Source organism: Pinus tabuliformis, chromosome 4_1 (genome assembly GCF_031772625.1).
Source record: "Pinus tabuliformis cultivar Carrire ecotype Pingquan chromosome 4_1, CPIR1, whole genome shotgun sequence".
In the NCBI taxonomy this organism is placed as follows: Eukaryota; Viridiplantae; Streptophyta; class Pinopsida; order Pinales; family Pinaceae; genus Pinus; species Pinus tabuliformis.
In genome coordinates this window covers 961,117,962-961,139,195 of record NC_142303.1, presented here as the reverse complement: position 1 = coordinate 961,139,195, position 21,234 = coordinate 961,117,962, and the positions used below count along the sequence as shown (strand labels likewise).

The 21,234-nt window shown below is 39.8% G+C and overlaps 1 protein-coding gene across 1 annotated transcript in view; it reads left to right on the top strand.

The window, feature by feature from the left end:
* Positions 1-5,070: 5,070 nt before the first annotated feature.
* Positions 5,071-21,234, top strand: part of LOC149179349 (pre-rRNA-processing protein esf1-like) — a 34,491-nt gene continuing 18,327 nt past the window's right edge. The window contains exon 1 of the mRNA XM_089422427.1: positions 5,071-5,547. Within this exon, the coding sequence (XP_089278553.1) occupies positions 5,071-5,547 (477 nt within the window). The remainder of the gene's footprint in view (positions 5,548-21,234) is intronic.

Genomic DNA, 21,234 nt, shown 5'->3' with positions numbered 1-21,234 from the left:
CAACTCCTCTTATGGGAAGTGATTGATGAACGATGGAACAACACATCCATCGTCCCATTCATGTTGCAGGGATCTACTTGAACCTCGCATTTTCTTACCCATGTGGGTTTGTATTTGATGCTGAGATCATGGATGGATTCTTAACTTGTGTTCAGAGGATGGTGCAATCTCCAGCAGAACGTACAAAAATCTTCAAAGAAATTGAGACATACAGGATGGCAGGTGGCACATTTGGCTTTGACATGGTTGTGACTGATAGGACGACTAAAATGCCAGGTATTTTTTAGTTTGTTTCAAATTTCATTGTCTCTTCAAGTTCATAACTTCATACTTTGCTTCAACTTTCAAATTTCATTTTTTTTTCGTATGTTTATTTAAAATTTTATTTGTAATTTTGTTGTAGATGCATGGTGGAGAATGTATGGTGCCAGGGTACCTGTTCTACAAAAGCTTGCTATTCGAATCCTCAGCCAAACATGTAGCTCCTCAAGATGCGAGCACAACTGGAGTGTATTTGAAAAAATACACAATAAGAAGCGTAACAGGTTAAAACTTAACACTTAAAATATTGCAAATTTCCAAATAATTTTTTGAATTCATTAAACAATATTTTTTTTTATTATTATTATTTCATGATCTTTGTACAGGTTGGAGTCCCAGCGACTTAATGACATGGTCTACGTCTACTACAATCTTCGATTGTGGGTGAGGAAACTTGAAAGGACACCTGATGTGGAGGCCATCTCATTGGATGGGATTGACACCACTGCTGCATGGAGGGTTGAGGTCGAGAGGCCTATCATGGAGTCTGCCGATGATTGGTTAGAGCAGGAGGTAGTGGAGGGGGAGGAGGAGGAGGAGGAGGCGGAGCAACAGGAGGAGGAGTTGACACCACCTACTTGGGCTATCCCTGCCACCAGTAGAGGACGTGGTCTACCTCCTATAGCTCCTAGTTCTTCAGTTTCTAGAGCACAGTAGAGTCCACTGCCAACTCCATCGGCATCTACATCTAGAGGGAAAGGGAAAGCTATTGCATTTTCTCGCAAGAGGGGCAGAGGAAATTAGTAGTATTAGACTTTAGTTATTTGGTTCATTTCATTGTATATGGCATTATGACTCATGATATGACTCATGAGATACATTATTATATTTTTTGTGATATTTTGAGGCTGAGTTGGGAGTCATGAGTCAGGACTTACTATTCAGGACATGATTTACTGTTATGTGTGATGTAGCACTAGAAATGATATTAAACATCTTATATATTAGTTCTTTTATCATATTTATGTGTCAATGTATTTATTTTATGTTGTAGATGCTTTAGATATTAAAAAAAGTGAAAAAAATGAATATTTTTGTATGTTACGATTTTTTTCCTGATTTTTACCGATTTTTTCCCGATTTTTTTCGATTTTTTCCCCTTGCGATTAAATCCCAATAACGATTACTGCAAATTGGTTTGAACACGTGCTGGGTACCACCGTGATCCTCTGTGACAACCAGAGTGGGATTCGATTATCAAAGAATCTTGTATTTCATGATTGCTCCTAGCATATAGACATTAGGTACCACTTTATTCGGGAAATGGTACAATGAGGAGAAATAAGGCTCCATCACTTTGGGACTGATGTGCAGGTCGCCGATATTCTAACGAAGCCCCTAGGAAAGGTCAAATTCTTGACTTTTCGAGAACGACTAGTAGTCGTGGAGAGATACTCTCCTGAGGGTCCTGTATGATATGGACATTGAGCTCTGGGAGCTTCGGGAGGCTTGGGGGTACTTCTTGGAGCGATGAGCAACCACATGGTGAGTGGTTCAACCTTCCCTAGTGGTTTGCTATGTAGGCAGGATGAGTGGTTCATCCTTCTCCTGCTGAGACACAGTCATAGGGTGAGTGGTTCAACCTTCCCCTAATGATATGTTGTGTACAGGGTGAGTGGTTCAACCTTCCCCTGTGATACCCCATGGCTACATGTAGGCAGGATGAGTGGTTCATCCTTCTCCTACTGAGACATCCTACCCATGCAGTCTGGGATTCATGGGAAGTACCTCTCACCTAGTCAATGAGTAGGGAAATGAGGATAGGGACCATAGTACTACTGATGGACGCATCGTGTACTACCATACTCCCTATGCTAGGATGATATTGATTTGGGATCAATTGGAACTGACTTCGGGTCAGTAAGAGTGGTATGAGACACTCTCTTTTTTTTGGAACTGATTTCGGATGAATAGGAGTGGTATGAGACACTCACTTTATTTGGAACTGATTTCGGATCAGTAAGAGTGGTATGATACATTTTCCTTATATGGGACTGACTTTAGGTCAGTAGAGAATGGTATGATATATTCTTGATCACTTCTTCTTCATCATAGTTCAACAGAGCAGAGCAGTGCAGGGCACTACATTAATGGCAGAGATAGTACAGACTGGTAGATGGATTAGCAGATGGAGTTCTCCCTAGTTGAGAGAGTGTTAAAATTAGCAACTAGGGCCAAACTCCATGTGGGTCTACTTATTTAAGGCAACTGATATTTTTCTTGGATTCCTTTCTTCGAGAGGTGTAGGATTGATCTAAAGATCATCCGATTCTGATATGTATTCATGGAGATATGAATTTATTTGTGTTATCTGACAATTCATCAAGGTCGACCAGCAATCAAGTTACCCCCACTTGTCCTCAACGTTTTATTATAAATATAATAGGTCTTCAAGTCATTTTACACACTTCACTCATGATCTCTCTCCACTTGTTTTGGGTTTTGGTGGCAAGAGAGGTCAAGATGATGAAGCCGTAGACGTAGATCAAAGAAGGCCCTAATTCTCTAGCCTATAGGGAGACCTAGCTGCTGTAAAGGAGGCCTATACACAACTGAAGGAAAATCTCTTATATGCTGCCCTAAAGAGCCCTAATCACAGTCATAAAGGAGACTTATACGCTGCCCAAGTAATGTTGCCCTAGCCGCAGTACTATAAGGAGTAATCTGGCCGCAGAGAAAGGAGGGTCAAGCCATGCCCTAATCCGCTGTCAAAGTAGGACTAATGCTGCCCTAGTTGCAGTCCTAAAGGAGGTGATTTGAGCTGCAGTTGAAGACGCCCTAACCAACAGCTTGTGAAGGACTAAATCCGCAGTCTATTGAGCCCTCATACACATCTAGTGAGTGACTCTAACTACGTAGTAATTAGACCCTTATACGCAGCTCAAAGAGACCTTGTTACAGTCACCTAGCGACTGTCATAATGCTACATTGTTGTAGGTGACAACATGGCCATTTCAAGACTTGTTTGGGTATGTTCAAGTTGTTCTTGAACTTGGTATGTTGGGTAGGAGAATCCGCTCAAAGGAGGAGCTAGGACCTACTGCTTAAGGGCTTGCTTGGATCATTGTTTGGAGGGACTATAGCTACAGTCCACTGCTGGACTAGGCCGCATGCGATAGCTAATAGTTGAAGGTCTCTAAGTGTTGCATTCAGGAAGATAGCAGCCTTATATGGCAGCGTGTGGTTGGATGGATCTTATGAAGGTTAACCACTGTATATAGGTGGATTGTGGGGGTGTTTAGGGTGCTGTAGCACACTGAGTTTGTGCCCTAACCATCAGGTTTGCCAAGATATGCTTCAGTCCTTATAGCATATACAAGTTTCCAGATGAGCAGCCTTGACATGATCAGTGAAGCAGCGAAGGAAGGAGAGTCTTATGGAAGGAAAGCTTCAATATTTTGGGTTAATAGGTTGAGATGTTCTAGGCTATCATTTGTTGCATATCTTCAGTCCTTGTCATCAGACCTGCAACCTTATTGTGTCATCTTCATGGTGAAGATCTCTGATGTTTGATCTCTTATTTTGTCAAGTCAAGTATTGACTTCAAATGTATTTGTACTATCTCTCTCTCTACTGAACTATTGAAGAATATAAGAAGAATTGATCAAGGGTTTCCCCACATTGGGGTTTGTCCTTGGCTGGTGCCACATCTTGTGTCCTCTTGTCTTGGCTTGTCTTCTGCTATTTATGTTTATGTTCTATCTGCACTTTACTATCATGCTAATGTGATTGCTAATTTGAATATTGTCATTGGGCTAATATGAAAAATTGAAGTAAATTGCTCTAAGTATAAAACATACCTAAAATCAACAAACTCCCTCATTCAACTCATTTGTAATTCTCACCAAATATTCTCTCATGCCTAAGTGTAAATTTCTCGCTCCCTAATTTGAATTGTAACTCCTCAAGAAAAGTGTACCCCTCTCTATTCCTGGGATGAGTTACACTTCTTAAGAACTCATCCCTCATGGAATTCGATTCTCCTATTATTGGCTCAAGGCATGAATTCATTTTGTAACCCTTCTCATTTCTTATCTATTTAAGCAAGGGCAAGTGAGAGTTGAGAGTAGCATGTTCATTATGAAGAATGAGAGCAAGTGTTGAGTGTATGCAAGAGAAGTGTGAGAGCTAGTGAAGAATAAGAGCAAGGGAAGAGCTAAAGCATGCGTGAAGGACATGAGCTGATCAAGAGGAGGATCTTCAAGCAAAGAGCAAGTGTACTTCAGTTGCAAGTTGATCAGACATTGGTGACTTATTCATTCTCATTCTCTCTCTTTGTGTAATTTGCTAAACAATTGAAGAAATCCAATAGAAGAAGGATCATTTAGGTTTCCCCCTTCAGGAGTTTTGCACTGGTCATTGAACCAAAATCTCAGTGTCTCATAATTTTGCTTGGTTGTCTACATATGATCCTTAAGTTTATGTTCTATTTACAATTGCTGATCTGAAAAGTTTTGAAGAATAAATCTGCATTCTATGTAATTGTAACAATATAGAACATTCATTTTTCTGCAAAGTACACTTAGTTTTGAGCAAAGTACATCTAACTTTCTACAAAGTACATTCAACTTTCTTCAAAGTACATTCAATTTTCTGCATAGAACTTTCAAGTTTCTGCAAAGAATTTTTAAATTTTTGCATAAAACTTTCAAATTTTAACATGGTATCAGAGTCTTGGTGAAGACAAGTCCAAGGAGACCAGAGATCATCTGAAGAGACCCTACTTGCTACCAAAGTTTTTTGATTAAGATGACTTCGTCCTACTTCAAGGTAGAGGAGAAGCTGAATGATGATTCAAATTTTGGTCCATGGAAAGCAAGTCTAGATATCACTCTTGAAGAACACGAAGTTTTGGAGTATTTTGAAGACACAATTGCTGATCCACTAGAGAATTCAAGTGCTGCTGTCAAATCCAAACATAAAAATGGTGAAATCAAAGCTAAAAAAATTATCTTTGATTCTCTTAGTGATCATCTCATTACTTGTGTTTCTAGTTTGAAGAAAGCTAAAGAAATGTATGACAAACTAATTGGCATGTTTGCAATTAGTAACTTGAACCAGATTATTGCCTTGAAGAATCAACTGAATGACATCAAGATGAATAGAGGAGAGACGGTTCAAGCATACTTTCTGAGAATGACCAAAATCAGGGATCAACTGTCAACAGTTGGTGAAGTTGTACTCAACAAAGAAATGGTGTTGATTGCACTTGAAGGCCTTTCTCTTGTTTGGGAGACTTTTATCACCACCATCAACAATATCAACACTATTCCAACGTTTTATCAGCTCCTGGAAAAGTGTATCCAAGGGAGGCCAGAATGATCTCTAGAGGGAGAATTTCACATCATGAAAAGGATAACCTACAAAATTTTTAGCCTATGGCAAGAGAAAGAAAGGTAATAAAAAGAAATTTGCTTTCAAATCAAATAAAGAGAATCTACACATGTCAAAAGTTAGATGCTTTAACTGTCAAAAGCATGGTCACTTTGCTCATGATTTTAAAGAAAGAAAAAGAGCACTTAGTTTCAAAAAAAATCTGATTATAGAAAAGACACTTTTGAAAATCAAAGAATATGCTTTCCTCAGAAAACAAGAAATCCAAGATATAGAAATAATGCAACAAAAACTCAATTAGAATATTTTCTTGTTTCTGCTCTTTTTAGTTCTTCTTTTGCAAAATCATTTGATAGTTGGTTAGTTGATAGTGGTGCTTTAAAACATTTTAATGGTTACAAAGAAGCACTCTCTAATCTAGTTGAGAGGGAGGCTAATTTAAATGTTATCCTTGGAGATAATTCTACTCACCAAGTTAAGGGTTATGATTCAGTTTCATTTCAGTTAGATGGGCCAGAGGGTACAAGGCAGAGAGGGCAGAACGACATCTGGAGATTGAATTCCTACTGAGGAAATCGAGTTTTAGGAGCCTGGAGTTGGGGTGTGAGACCGTGAGGCTTTGAACTGGATTTTCTAGCCAATAAAGGATCTGAAGAAGGGGCCGCGCAGTCCCAACAGAGGTGTTGCAAAGACTGCCTGTGGTTGACGCAGTTCTGCGCAGAGGCTAACGCAAAAGGGATGTAGAGGCTCATTTCAACGAGATCAGAGATGGATCTTCTAGTGACACGGTGAGATCATCTCACTATTCGTTTTATCCAGTTTCTCTCTGTATTAGATAGCTAGTTGGGCATCCAAGGAATTGTACTTAGAATTACTACTGCTTAATAATACAAACCCTCAGCTGCTGCACCGGTTTTCCCACACTGGGTTTTTCCGGGGACATTTGTCCAAAAATAATTGTGTAGATGTGTTGTGTATTTCTTTCTTGCTCAGTTTCTTGTTTCCACATTTTATTTAAATGGTGAAGGCTGCAGTGTATTAGTTTTGGTGTTTACTGTAAGAAACAATAAATAAATTTGTTCAATAATTGACAAATAGGATAAATGTAATCAGTTGTTGTAGTAAAAATTTGGGCCTCCAAATTTTCACACAAATCCCAAGATGAAGATCCACCTGCAATCCTGTATAAGGTCCAATGCATTTCCTCACCTTCCAGTACAACAAATCATCAATGCAATTGAGTAAATGAGCTTATAGGTTATGGAACCAAGTGGACACTTCACAGTGGGATGCCCTTCCATAATGGGCTTTTTAGAATGTACAAGTGTCTCCAAGTTCAAAAAGGAGGTTAATCAAGGACGCTATTAAGTGGTTTCAACCTTTAAGGGAGTGACAAGTCCATGGTACATCCCTTAAGTGGCAGGTGTCATATAATATAATGATGGAACAAAGTGGGACATCAGGGGAAGGCTCCAAGCCACATGCCATAGTACAAGGGTAACCATGATGAGGGAAGCCCACACTTGGGTGTATGAATGTAGGAGGGAGCAATCATAGTACATGAGTTACTCGATCTTTGTTTTTCCACCCTTCTTCATATGCCTTTTGCCTTTTATTTAATTTTCTTATATAACTACTCGGGGATCCAGGGGATGAGGGCATGATGTGAATGATGCAACAGTGAATATCCCCTTAAGGTTGGATAGTTCATCGCCCACTAGGAGTTGGGACAATCATGGGTTTCTTAATGATGAAGGGGGCTCATAGTGGGACCCTAGGAACCAGGGTGATGGCCATAATGATAGAGGGTAGAGCTCACGTTGGCTTTTTCCCATGTGCTAAATTTGTATGTCCCGACCAGTTTTTGCATGTTATGGTACATTCCCTGTTGAGAGTGGCCATATTATGCTTTTTATTTTCTTTTTAGTTGCATTAACATCCGGGGCATCGTTCTAGGCCCGACCCAAAGTGTTGACAAGGGGAGGGGGAGGGTAACTCCTTGTGGACACAATGGACAAATGTGGACTCAGATGGGAAATATGGTGAAAGGGGTTATAATGAGCAGAGGGGAGTGATGTATGTGGTGTCGGGAAATAGAACTGTGCAACCAAAATTGTGATTTCTCATGTAGTGCCATTGCTAAAGTTAGTAGCCATTAAAGGAGATCCCATGGGACTAGAATACAAGGTTAACCACCACGTTGGACAGAGGAGACAAGGTACAAACTAAGCCCATTCTTTTCGCCGAATCACCCCACTAATCCATATAAGTAAGCCAAAATAGCCAACTACATAATGAAAGGCTATACTTTCAGGGTTGGAAGGCCCACCTTCAAACATACAATCATAAGGGATGGATGAGGGAGCATAATGGCTGGATCAGGTGGCGGAGATCGTGGCACATCGAGCTATCTGGCGGCTACAAGAAGCTATTCATTGCCGGCTAAGGACCATCTAGGAGAAAATTTTCTCCTATGGATATCACCCATAGGTGGTGGGTAAAAGTCATATAAATTTGAGAGGATATCAGGCATTAGAGATGGTTGAGGCACTGATGTCGAGTTAAGGGATTGTAATTTAAAAAAATGATTGCTGAAATGAAAAGTCAAAGTTGCTGTCAATGAAACCAGAATCTTTAAATGATACCAACTCCAAGAAACTTTGCAGATTTTGCATCCAGGCTTTGCCAGAAATATAAAAGAATGACACTTGGAATGAAGATCCAAAAAAAATATGGTTAAAGAAAAGTAATTTCCAAATTTATAAGATCTGGGGTTCTTCTTTTAAATTTAACAAGAAAATAAATATGAGATCTATAATTTTTTTTTTCAAATCTACAAGAAAAAAACAGTGAATATCTTTGAAAAATTGTAGATCCAAATTATTTTGCTACAAAACTCAATTTAGAATTTTAAAAAACAAAGTACTTCCCTAACATAAAATTCTTTGTTGATGAAGAAGCCAGGTTGAGGTGTTGGAGTCTTCTTCATCACTGATCCATCATGGCCTTCTCCTCATGACGATACTCTCGTCATATCAAACTCTCTTTACCATGGCTCTGATACCATTATAAATATGGCAGAAGTTTCATCAGACACATAATTTTATCAATCAGATAAAAAACAGTACATAAGGGATGAAAGGCATATCATATATATAACCTCTCTAGCCCCAACTCAACATGCCATGTGTCCTTGATCAACAACTCAAGGTTAATCGCTATGACAACGCTGTGACAAGCCTATCTATCTTCTGGGGAATACAACACTTATAGAATTACCTTTATTATTCTTGAAATAATTGTTAATTTTAGGATAACAATGGTATGATCTATGCTTAGAGCAATTTTACTTCAATTTTCTTTATTAGCCCAATATCATATCCAATATAGCAATCACATCAACATGATAGTAAAATGCAGATAGAACATAAACAATAACAGTAGAAGACAAGCCAACATGAGGACACAAGATATGGCACCATCCAGGGACAAACCCCAATGTGGGGAAACCCTTGATCAATTCTTCTTATAATTATTCAAAAGTTCAACAGAGAGGGAGTACAATTTACAATATTCACTTGCCCAAATTGATCAGTCAAAACAATAGAAACAGAAAACCCTAACCAAAAAGTCAACACTGGTCAACAGGGCTGAAATTGACCTCCAAAATAGCTCGGTCAACATTGGTCAACTCATCCTCCAACAACAAGATAATGTAGCCCAAAACAACCCGAAATAACTAGTCAAATCTAGTCAACAAAAGTCAATGCCACAACCTGAATTAGGGTAGTCAAAGTTGGTCAACGCAGGGGTCAAACTTTTTCAATTTTTGTGCCCAGAACAATGCCTGCCCAAACAGATGTCTCCCTCACAAAACCAAAGTCAAATAGGGTCAATGTTGGTCAAAGTCAGCCTCCTGAAATTTCTGTCTCCTGAAATTTCAGCCTCTTGAAATTTCGGTCAAATCTGGTCAACGCAGCAGCTAGAAAAGACAATCTTCCTTTTGCACGTGTGGAGAGAGAGAGGCCCAAAAATCCGTACCCAATCAAGATGAGAGAGAGAAAGATGAATGAGATGAGATGCCAAAATGAGGAGGAGGCACCTTGTATTTATATGCAAGGTTGAAGGCTGGAGGAGGCTAATTTGATGGATGGCAGACCCTGACAATTTGTCCATAATCAAAATAAAATCATAACTTCATTTGTACATGTTAGAATGGGATAATCTTTAGATCAATCCTACACCTTTCGGAAAGAGGAATCCAACAAAAATATCAGCTGCCTCATAAGAGCTGTCTAAAGTGATGTTTGGCCCTAGTTTCCAAATTTAACATTCCCTCTCAACTAGGGAGAACATCACCTGCCAAATTGTCTAACAATTTGTTCCATCCCTGTCACTGCACTGCTCTGCTCTATTGAACCATGAAGAAAGAAGAAATAATCGAGAATGTATCATACCATTCTCCACTAACTTGAAGTCAGTCTCGAACAACAGAGTGTGTCATACCACTCTTAATTGACTCGTAGTCAGTTTCCATTGATCTCAGATCAATATCAACATCCTAGCATAGGGAGTAAGGTAGTACACAATGCGTCCATCGGTGGTACTATGGTCCTTATTCTCATTTCCCAACTTATTGGCTAGATGAGTGGTACTTTCCATGAGTCCCGGACTACATGGGTAGGATGTGTCGGCAGGAGAAGGTGAACCACTCATCCTGCTCATATGCCATAGGAGAATGTGAACCACTCAACCTAAGCATATGCCACCATGGGGTATCACAAAGGAAGGTGAACCACTCACCCTGTACATCGCGCACCATTAGGGGGAAGGTGAACCACTCACCCTATGGTTGCTCATCGCTCCAAGAAGTACCCCAAAGCCCTCCGGAGCTCATCTCTCCACGACTCCAAGTCGTTCATGGAAGGTTATGAATTTGACCTTCCCGAGGGGCATCGTAAGAATATTGGCGACCTGATCATCAGTCCCAATTTGTTGGAGCCTTATTGCTCCTCATTGTACCATATCGTGGATAAAGTGTTACCTGATATCAATATGCTTGGAGCGGTCATGAAACACGAGATTCTCCGAAAGACGAATCCCACTCTGGTTGTCGCAGAAGATCATGGTGGTATCTAGCACTTGTCCAAACAACTCACTAAAGAGCTTCCTCAACCAAATAGCTCCACAGGAGGCCAAACTAGCAGCAATGTCTTCAGCCTTAGCGGTGCTCAAGGCAACTGACTTTTGCTTCTTTTTCATTCATGATATCGAAGCAGAACCTAGAGAGAAGCAACATCTAGATGTGATTTTACGATCCACCACACACTTCCAACCCAGTCTGCATCAGAGTAAGCATGGAGCTGCACATTCCCAGCAGTGTATCTCAGTCCATAAGTGATTGTGCCCCGAAGATATCTCAAGAGATTCTTGGTAGCAATCCAATGTATGTGATGAGGCTCGACCATAAACTGGCTCAATGTATTCACTGCAAAACATATGTTCGGACAGGAGTTTACCAAGAACATCAGGGCTCCCACGAGTTGACGATACTTAAAAGGATTTCCCAAACCAAACCCAACAACACTTTCGCATAACTTCTTGAAGTTAAGTTCCATCAGAGTAGTCATGGACTTGCAGTGCACCATCCCAAATATTTCAAGTATCTTCACAATATATTTTCCTTGAGAAAGGAAAATCTCGCCTGGCTTTTGCCAGACCTCCAACCCTAGGAAGTAATGCATTAGTCCTAGGTATTTCATTTCGAATTCGGAAGCCAACTCCCTCTTACATTGATGAATAAGAGGGTCTGCACCTGTCAGAAAGAGATCGTCCACATAGAGTACCAAGATGAGAGGTCTGTCATTCTCAACCTTAAAGTAAAGGTCCAGATCAACTTCATTAGATAGCTATCGATCCTCTCATACCAAGCTTGGGGTGCTTGCTTCAACCCATAGAGGGCTTTTTTCAACCTGCATACATGTGTTTGACGATCTTGAACTTCGAACCCCTCAGGTTGTTCTACATAGACTTCCTCCTTAAGTGAACCATGCAAGAAGGCAGTCTTGACATCCATTTGATGAAGATTCCATCCTTGCGAAGCAACAAGGGCTATAATCGAACAGATGGTGGTGTAGCGGGCAACCGATGCAAATATCTCATCATAATCTACACTTTCCTTTTGAGAGAAGCCTCAAGCAACAAATCTGCCTTGAACTTCTCAGCACTTCCATCAACACCATGCTTAATCTTGTAGAGCCATTTAGAGGTGACAACATATTTGTCCTGGGGTCTAGGGACCACATCACAAACATCATTCTTCATACCTGACTCATACTCTTCATTCATAGCATCCTTCCATACTTGTTGCTTCACAACTTCTTCGAATGAGCAAGGTTCAAATTGAATAATAGTGCTCATAGCAGTTAAGTACCCTTGGTACCTTTAGGCTTCTTGCTTTCACGAAATGTCCCCCTCGGTGCAACATGTCTCTCAACATCTTCGAGAGTTTCCCTTAGCTAGGAGGGTCTCCTTTTGGAGGAAGAGGATCAATGGGATCCATTGGTCCTTCAACATCGGGCATATGCTCATCCTGCAGGTCTACTTGCTTTTGGAATCTGCTTCTTTGTCCTTCCTTGGAAGAGGAAGGTTACTAATCTTCCCAAGGGAAACATCCTCATCGAAAGTGACATCATGACTTATCTCCACTTCTCTTTGACTAGGCACATAGATTCTATATGCCTTAGAAGTTTCACTGTAGCCCACAAAAGTTCCTTTCTTTCTAGATGCCTCCAATTCACTTCTCTTTTCTTTCGGCACATGAAAGTATATAGGACTGCCAAAAATTCTAAAATGAGAAACATCAGGTTTCTTACTAGTGAAAACTTCTTCGGGAGTTTTGGATTCCAATACTTGATGAGGGGCATCGATTTTGAACGTACACAACGATGTTGGCAGCTTCTCCCCATAGGAACTTTGGAAGTCTTTGATCATGAAGCATGGCACGAGTGGCTTCTATAATGGAACGCTTCTTCCTTTCAACAACACCATTTTGCTCAGGAGTATATACAATAGTAGTCTCCCTCTTAATGCCATCTTCCCTGAAATAGTCATTGAATTCATTTGACTCATACTCGGTTCCATTATCGGTCCTCAATATCTTGATCTTCTTCCTTGTTTGATTTTCCACCAAGGCTATGAAGGCACAAAACCATGAGAATATTTAGTCCTTCTTCTTCAAGAAATATATTGAAGTTTTGCGAGAGAAGTCATCCACAAAGACAACATAATATAAATACCCTGTTAATGATGCCACATGCAACATACCAGATAGATTAGAATGAACCAATTGCAAAATGTTTGTGGTCTTGGTATCTTTTGAGGGGAATGGTCCCCTTGAATGTTTTCCCTCGGCACATCCCTGACATACACCTTTATGGTCTATTTTGAATTCGGGCATACCTGTAACCATCTTCCTTGCATCGGGTAGAGCCTTATAGTGAAGATGAGCAAACCTCCAGTGCCCAATGTTTTTAAAACCGTAATCGGTGACCAGACCGGTCCACATAATGAACTAGTTTACTGATCGGAACTGGTCTAACCGGGACTGGTTTGGTCTAAACAAATCGGTTTTAGAAAAATACATTAAATAATTAATTTTTAATGAAACAAAACTATTTTTAAGATTTAAAACCATGATTCCAAGCCAATAGAGACGAAATATGCAAAGTTTGCTCATTTATATACCATGTGAAGGTGAATATATCAAAATGGCATCAAGTGCAATACATATCATCGACAAAATAACAAAATACATAAGCAACGAGGCTCTAAATGGCCTATAAAGTCCAAAAACAATGCTACAAGCTATGAGGCCATTGGCCTACTACAAGTCTACAGTGTACACATGATCAATCATCGAGTTCATCACCACTACTAGCCACAAGATCATCATTAGGAGCTACATAACATCATTGGTTCAGAGTTTGAGGATGCCTTAGCCTGATTTGCAACCTCAGTATCAATGCCACCAATAACAATAGAAGTGGACCTAATGGAAGCATGAGTTTGTCGACCTGCACGACTAGTGCCTTCCATTGGTTCTTTGCCTTTCCTTGATGCCGCTACTGATCCTAGTTCTGATGCCGCCACATAATCTGCTTCATCCCCCGCTAAAGCCATGTCGATATCAAAATCAACCTCAAACACAGGATCTTCAGTTTCCTCCACCCATTATGATGTTGGATCAATATCATCCAACACAATGGGATCTAGTTCAGGTGTTTTGCTCATCATTTGGCTCCTCCTCAGTCGAAGGTTGTATTGCACGAAAACAAGATCATTTAACTATTTTTGTTCCAAACGGTTTCTCTTCTTCGTGTGTATGTGCTCAAAAATAGGCCAATTGCGCTTACAACCTGAAGCACTGCAAGTTTGTTTGAGGACTCTAATTGCAAACCTTTGCAATTGAGGACACTGGCCACCAAATGACTCCCACCAATGTGCTGCAAAGAAAAAGACATTAATTAGTAACTTAGTTTATAATTTGAATTGTAAAGAACGTAAACAATTTTAACTTGAAAAGAAAAACAAATTGGAAATTGGAATTGCTTACCTGGTTGGTCCACATCTCTTGCCATCTTTGCCAAGTTTTTGCCAAAGGTACCACCTGCCATAGTGAAAACAGTAAGTTGTCTATGTATTTCCAACTGGTCTGCATGGGTAGGGACCATGCGCTCCAAGCAATCAATCAATCCAGCTCTGACCTCCCCATCATGCAGATCTCCTAGCCGATTTTTATAATGATACTTTGGGTTCAAAAAATACCCAGTTGCATGTATAGGACGATGGAGTTGATTGTTCCATCTGTTATCAATGATCTCCCATATACGGCCATATTTAACTAACCTATCCTTGTAAGTTGCCCATATCTACTCCTTTGCCTGATCCATAGCCTCATAAATGTAGCCCATGGCCAATTTTTCCCCATCCACCATTCTTAGCACCTTAACAAGGGGCTCGGTAATTTTCACAAGCTCTACAGGCCTTTTCCAAAAATAATTTCTAACACTTTCTTTTTGGTGTCTTTTCCATCTTGTCTACGAGCCCACCGAGATTCAGACCATTCTTGAGAAGAAAACATTTTTTGCAAGTTTTTATGTTGACCACTAAGACATTGCAATGTGAGGAAGTGAGTTGCAAATCTCGTAATTGCAGGACTAACAAGCTCTTTGCCCCCAGTGTTTTTCCTCATTAGGCTCAATACCCATGAGTGGTTGTAAATGTATTCTGTAATGCACTTGGCATGCCCTACAGTGTTTTTTACCCACTCCACTTTGCCTATGTCCTTAAGCACGAGGTCATGCAATGTGCAGCACATGGTGTCCAAAATATGGTCTTATATTTGGACTCAAAGCATCTTCCCAGAAAGAACATAGTTTGAGGCATTATCGATGATGACCTGCACAACATGCTGCTCCCCAACTTCCTGAATAATGTCATCCAAAAGCTCAAATAGAAGGGCTGCATCCTTCATCTTATCAGATGCATCAACTGATCTCAAAAACATGGTTCCTTGAGGGCAAGAAACAAGGAAATTAATGATAGTGTGGTTCTTTCCATCGGTCCATCCATCTGACATGATGGAACAACTTGTTTTGAGCCATGAATCTTTAAACTCACCCAAATACTCATCAATGGAAGATATCTCTTTTTGCAAAAGAGATCCCCTCAAGTCATGCATACTAGGGCCTTTGAAGCCTTTTCCTGCATCTATAATAGAGTCCCACATAGCTTGGTAATAAGGTGAGCAATAAGGTGAGCGAGCAACATTAAATGGGATATCTAAATCATACCACCATCTAGCAATGTATTGATGAGAAGTTTCTTTGCATTGTTTTTTCCAATGTTGATCCAAAGTGGGTTGACGACTTGGCTGGGAGGAAGTGGGATTAGAAGAGGCAATGTTGGCAGAAGATGGGAAAAAACTTTGGATGTTTGTTCTCTTTGTTTCTTTTGATGGTTGGCCACAAGAAGGATGAAGATAGTGAAAGGGGTCATTGGTGGAAGGGATAGAAGTTGAGTTTTGAATCTCATAATCATCATACCCACTCTCTTTCATGGCTTCTAATAATTCCCTCTTCCTTGCAATGTCATCTTGGATGGCCTTCTCCCTAGCCTTATCCTCATAAAACTTTTCAAGCTTGGAAATGTATTCTGCCCTAATAGGACCTAACACTGCATTTGGTGCATCACATGGCTTTACTTGACCTCTTACTCGAGCCAAGTGTTGTTTCAATCTAAGAATCCCCCACCTCCAATAGATTTATGGCATAATTTGCATATCATTTTTCAATCAGTTACATCATAATGAGCCCATGCACTGCCCTTTCCTTTTAGAGCCATGTTTGCTTGAAATAATTACAATTTGCAAAGAAATCTACCATTTAAAAAAAAAGTTGCAGCCAAGCAACATGGAAAACCAAAGCTAAATTTAGGAAAACAAATGCACATGCAAGCTACAAAATTTGATAGCATAGAACTAGAGATTTGATAGCATAGATGATAGAAGTGAAAAGTTTATAAGTTTATAACACATAAAAAAATTTAATTCATGGACAACAGTCAAATGAGGAATTTTCAAGTGAAAATCCTTACCTAGAAATGCAAACTAGCTTCCTTAGCCTCCTCTTGAAGATGCCAACTCCATTGACAGCTACAAACTATCTCCAAAATAGCTCCAACTCCAACTCTAAGATGACTACTCCAGCAAAATCTCATCCTCCAAGCTCCCAAACAAACTCACAAACACTCATAAACACTCCAAATCAGAGGTGTGAGACAAATGAGAGGGAGAGGGTCCTCTTAAAGTCTTGTAGAGGGTGTTTTTGGAGGGAAAGCACCCTTAGTTTCCCTCCAAAACCCCTAAACCTCATTGAGAAAGGCGCCGAGTGGGGCCTCGGTGGGCATGGCCGATAATCGGCCGGTTCAGGATCGATTAGGGCCATTTTCTCGCCATCCAGCCTCTTAACCAAGTTTTTGCTCCGGTTCCAACCGGTGGGCTTGCTAATCGGCTGGTTAGACTAGTAACCAATTAGCTAGGCTGGTTTTTAACACTATGCCAGTGCCATAGTTCGGATTGAAGAGATGTGTCGCAAGACATGGCTCCCAGTGGACTTCCTTCAAATTGATATAAACTGTCAACCCTAAATCCAAGAATAAATGCTTCTTCGAAATTTCTTTTCAACACACGTATCTCTCCATCGATGAATGCCACGTTGAATCCTTTGTCTTCCATTGCCGAGATAGACACTAGATTCTTCTTTAGATCAGGTACATATAGTACTTCTTGAAGATGAACGATGTTACCTTGATTCAATTGAAGGGTAACATTCCCAACTCCCTTCACGGGATAGGTGGCATTGTCTCCAAGGATAATTTCCAAATTTGTATCCTTCTCTATCAAATTTGAAAGAGCTTCCTTGTACCCGGTGAAGTGCCTTGAGGCACCACTATCAATCAACCAATTTCCCAAAGTATCTGGAGAAGAGGCAGTACAGAGGACAGATATAAGATAAAATTCCTTTTGCTTAGAATTTATAACATTAGACTCATCATACCTGGAGTTTCTTGTTCTTTTAGAAGCTTGATCATTTCCAAGTCGAGTAGCAAAAGCATTTCTTTTCCCTTTGTGGTTGAACCTGCCATTCTTTTGATTGTTATTGTTGCCCCTGGAATGATTGTGATCAGCATCATGGGATGTGTCCCTTCTATTTGGACACTCCCTGGCATAGTGACCAAACTTGTTGCAAACGAAGCATCTTCCCTTCCTTCCATTTTTGAATCCCAGTCTTCCTTGACTTTGCTTTTTTGAACCTGCATTGTTCTTCCTCTTGGCATGAGCGGAGAATGCAGTAGGATTATTCCTTTTCAAAGGCATCTCCAATTCCATCATCCTTGTTTCTTCTTGAGAACATCTAGTCAGTGATTCTTCAAAACCTAGAATTTGTTGTTATTGAGAATAGTAGTGTTGAACACATGCCATTTGGGAGGAAGACCTCCAAGGGCAATGAGAGTTAGCTCCCTGTCAGCAATAGCTTCACCAATCAAAAGAAGATCATTTTTGATCTCGGTAATCCTCATGAAATAAGATTGAATATCCTCACCTTTCCCTTCTTTATATCCTTCAGCTTGTTCTTGAGGAAAAGAATTTGATTTGCATTGCTAGATTTGAACATACCAACCAACCTGTCATATATCTCCTTTGATGTATTCAAATCGGAGATGTAAGCAACTAAGTGCTTATGAATAGAATCCCAAATGATCTTCTTGGCTTTGACTTCACCCTTCGTGTACTTTGTCTTAGCAGCAACTGATGCATTTGAAGGAGGTTCTAGAATCTTTCCCTGCACATAATCCATGACATCTTGCTCTTTTAAATTCAAATAAAGAGACATCTTCCATGCATGATAATTAGACTTATGAAGCTTATCATTAGACTTGAAGTAGGATGTGGAGGCCATTGAGACTTGTTCTTGATTAGTGCTCGCTCCTCTTAGTGATTGCTCTTCACTGTTGCTTGGGCTTTGTCTTCACCTCAACTCTGATACCATGTTAATTTTAGGATATCAATGGTATATTCCATGCTTAGAGCAATTTTACTTCAATTTTCTTTATTAGCCCGATATCATATCTAGTATAGCAATCACATCAACATGATAGTAAAATGCAGGTAGAACATAAACAATAACAGTAGAAGACAAACCAACACAAGAGGACACAAGATATGACACCAGCTAGGGACAAACCCCAATGTGGGGAAACCCTTGATCAATTCTTCTTATAATTCTTCAAAAGTTCAGCACAGAGAGAGAGTACAATTTACAATATTCACTTGCCCAAACTGATCAGTCAAATCAACAGAAACAAAAAGCCCTAATCAGAAAGTCAACGTTGGTCAATAGGGCTGAAATTGGCCTCCAATAGCAAGATAATGCAGCCCAAAACAGTCCGAAAATAACGAGTCAAATCTAGTCAACGAAAGCCAATGCAACAACCTGAATTAGGGCAGTTAACGCAGGGGTCAAACTGCCTCGGTTTTTGTGCCCAGAACAGCGGCCTGCCGAAACCGAGGTCTCCCTCACAAAACCGAAGTCAAACAGTGTCAACGCTAGTCAAAGTCAGCCTCCTGATATTTTGTTCAAATCTGGTCAACGCAGCAGCTAGAAAAGACAATCTTCCTTTCGCATGTGTGGAGGGAGAGAGGCCCAGAAATCCGTACCCAATCAAGATGAGAGAGAGAAAGATGAATGAGATGAGATGCCAAAATGAGGAGGCACTTTGTATTTATATGCAACGTTGAACGTTGGAGGATGCTAATTTGATCGCTGGTCGACCTTGACAATTTGTCCATAACAAAATAAATTCATAACTTCATTTGTACATGTCAAAATGTGAAGCAGAAACTTCTTGGGAACAGATTTATCTATATAAATATTCTATTAAAAGATGAAATTACAGATGATGAGTGTTTACAAATGGGGTTCTTGGCTTATATAAGGCCATGGCCACCCTTTGGGGAAAGGGCATGATCTTATGATCGTGCCCTTTCGTCTAATTTAATTGAAAATTAAATAATAAACCTAAACTAACTAATTTTTACATAACATTGCCTTCCTCTCGAAAGAATGCTTTGTCCTCAAAGCATACGTAACGACGGATGTTGTTGACAAAATGCTTCATTCTCCCAAGAAGCTTCTTCTTCAGGTAAGCCCTTCCACTTGATCAGATATTCCTTGATAGTACGATATCGAAGCTTTCTTTCTCTAGTAGACAATATACCTTCTGGCTCTAAAATGACTCTTCCCTCATCATCTAAAGATGGAAGCGTTGTTTGCGCTGTTTGATTGTTACCTAGTGTAAGGCAAGATACGTGGAAGATGTTGTGAACACGACTTGTCTCTGGAAGGCTTAAACCATACACAACTTGGCTAATCTTTTTGTTGATCTGATAAGGTCCATAAAACTTTGGTGCCAATTTGTTTTTTCCTTTTTGTTTTAAGGATAATTGTTTGTATGGTTGGAGCTTAACAAATACCCATTCTCCAACTTCAAACTCTCTTTCGGTTCTGTTACGGTCTGCTTGTTGCTTCATACGATTCCTTGCATTATTCAGATTTTCTTTTAATATTTGGACAATTTTTGGGTTTCTTCTAGTTGATCTTTAACAATAGGAAGATTTGTTTGGACAATAGCTAGATCTTTCCATTTCGGGGGTTCATACCCATATAGAGCTTGAAATGGCGTCGTTTTTGCTGATGTATGATAAGTGGAATTATACCACCACTCAGCAAGATGTAACCATTGAGCCCACTTATTTTGTTTTTCTGTAGCGTAGCAACGTAGGTAGGCCTCCAAACATTTATTGACAACCTCTGTTTGGTCATTTGTTTGAGGGTGATAAGCGGAACTCATATTTAGGTAGGTTCCTATATGGCTGAACAATTCCTTCCAGAAATTACCTTTGAACTTGGCATCTCTATCACTCATAATGACTTGCGGAAAACCGTGTAACTTATATATATTTTTGCAAAATATTTCAACGATTTCTTTTGCTAAGTATGACTTCTTTATTGCCATAAAGTGAGCATATTTGGTGAGTCTGTCGACTACTATGAAAATCTTGTCCTTGCCTTCAGATACTGGTAATCCTTTGATAAATTCCATCGAGATTTCTTCCCATTTCTGATTTGGAATGTTTAAAGGGTGAAGTAATCCTGGTGTCGTAATATTTTCACTTTTATTCCTTTGACATGTGTCACATTCTGTTACATATTTCTGAATATCACGATTCATGCCTTTCCAAAAGAAGGATTGACGTGCATTGTAGTAAGTCTTAAAGAATCCTACATGTCCAACTGACGGTGAGTCATGTGATTCCTTGAGTATCTTAAACTTAAACTTGGAATTTGTATTTAGATAGATTCTTCCCTTGTACCGTAGGATATCATTCTTCCACTCAAATTTTGAGTTGTTGGGAAGGTTATTGATTATTGCCGTTATTTCTGGATCCTTGGCATACTCACTTCGAATTTTGTTAAGCCACTTGGGGACAACAACCGAAATTGCAAGTAGTGTTGGTTCTTCATCTTTCCTGGATAAGGCATCTGCTACTACATTGTCTTTACCTCTTTTATGTAGTATTTCCAAGTCAAAAGCGGCAATTTTTTCAATCCATTTTTGTTGTTCTTCAGAAAGTGTTTTTTGTTGAAGGGAGATGCTGGAGACTGTTGTGGTCTGTTAGAATAGAAAACTTACTTCCCAAAAGATATTGCCTCCACTAGTGCGTGCATGATAGCGAGCATTTCTTTGTTGTATGTGGATTTGAGGCGTTCTCTTTTGTTGTGCTTCCTACTTTCAAAAGCTATTGGATGTCCTTGTTGCATTAATACTGCACCTATACCGAATCCAGAAGCATCACACTCAATGATAAATGGTTTAGAAAAATCTAGTGTTGCTAATAAGGGAGCATTAGACATAATTTCCTTTAATTCTTCAAAACACCTTCCTGCTTCCTCATCC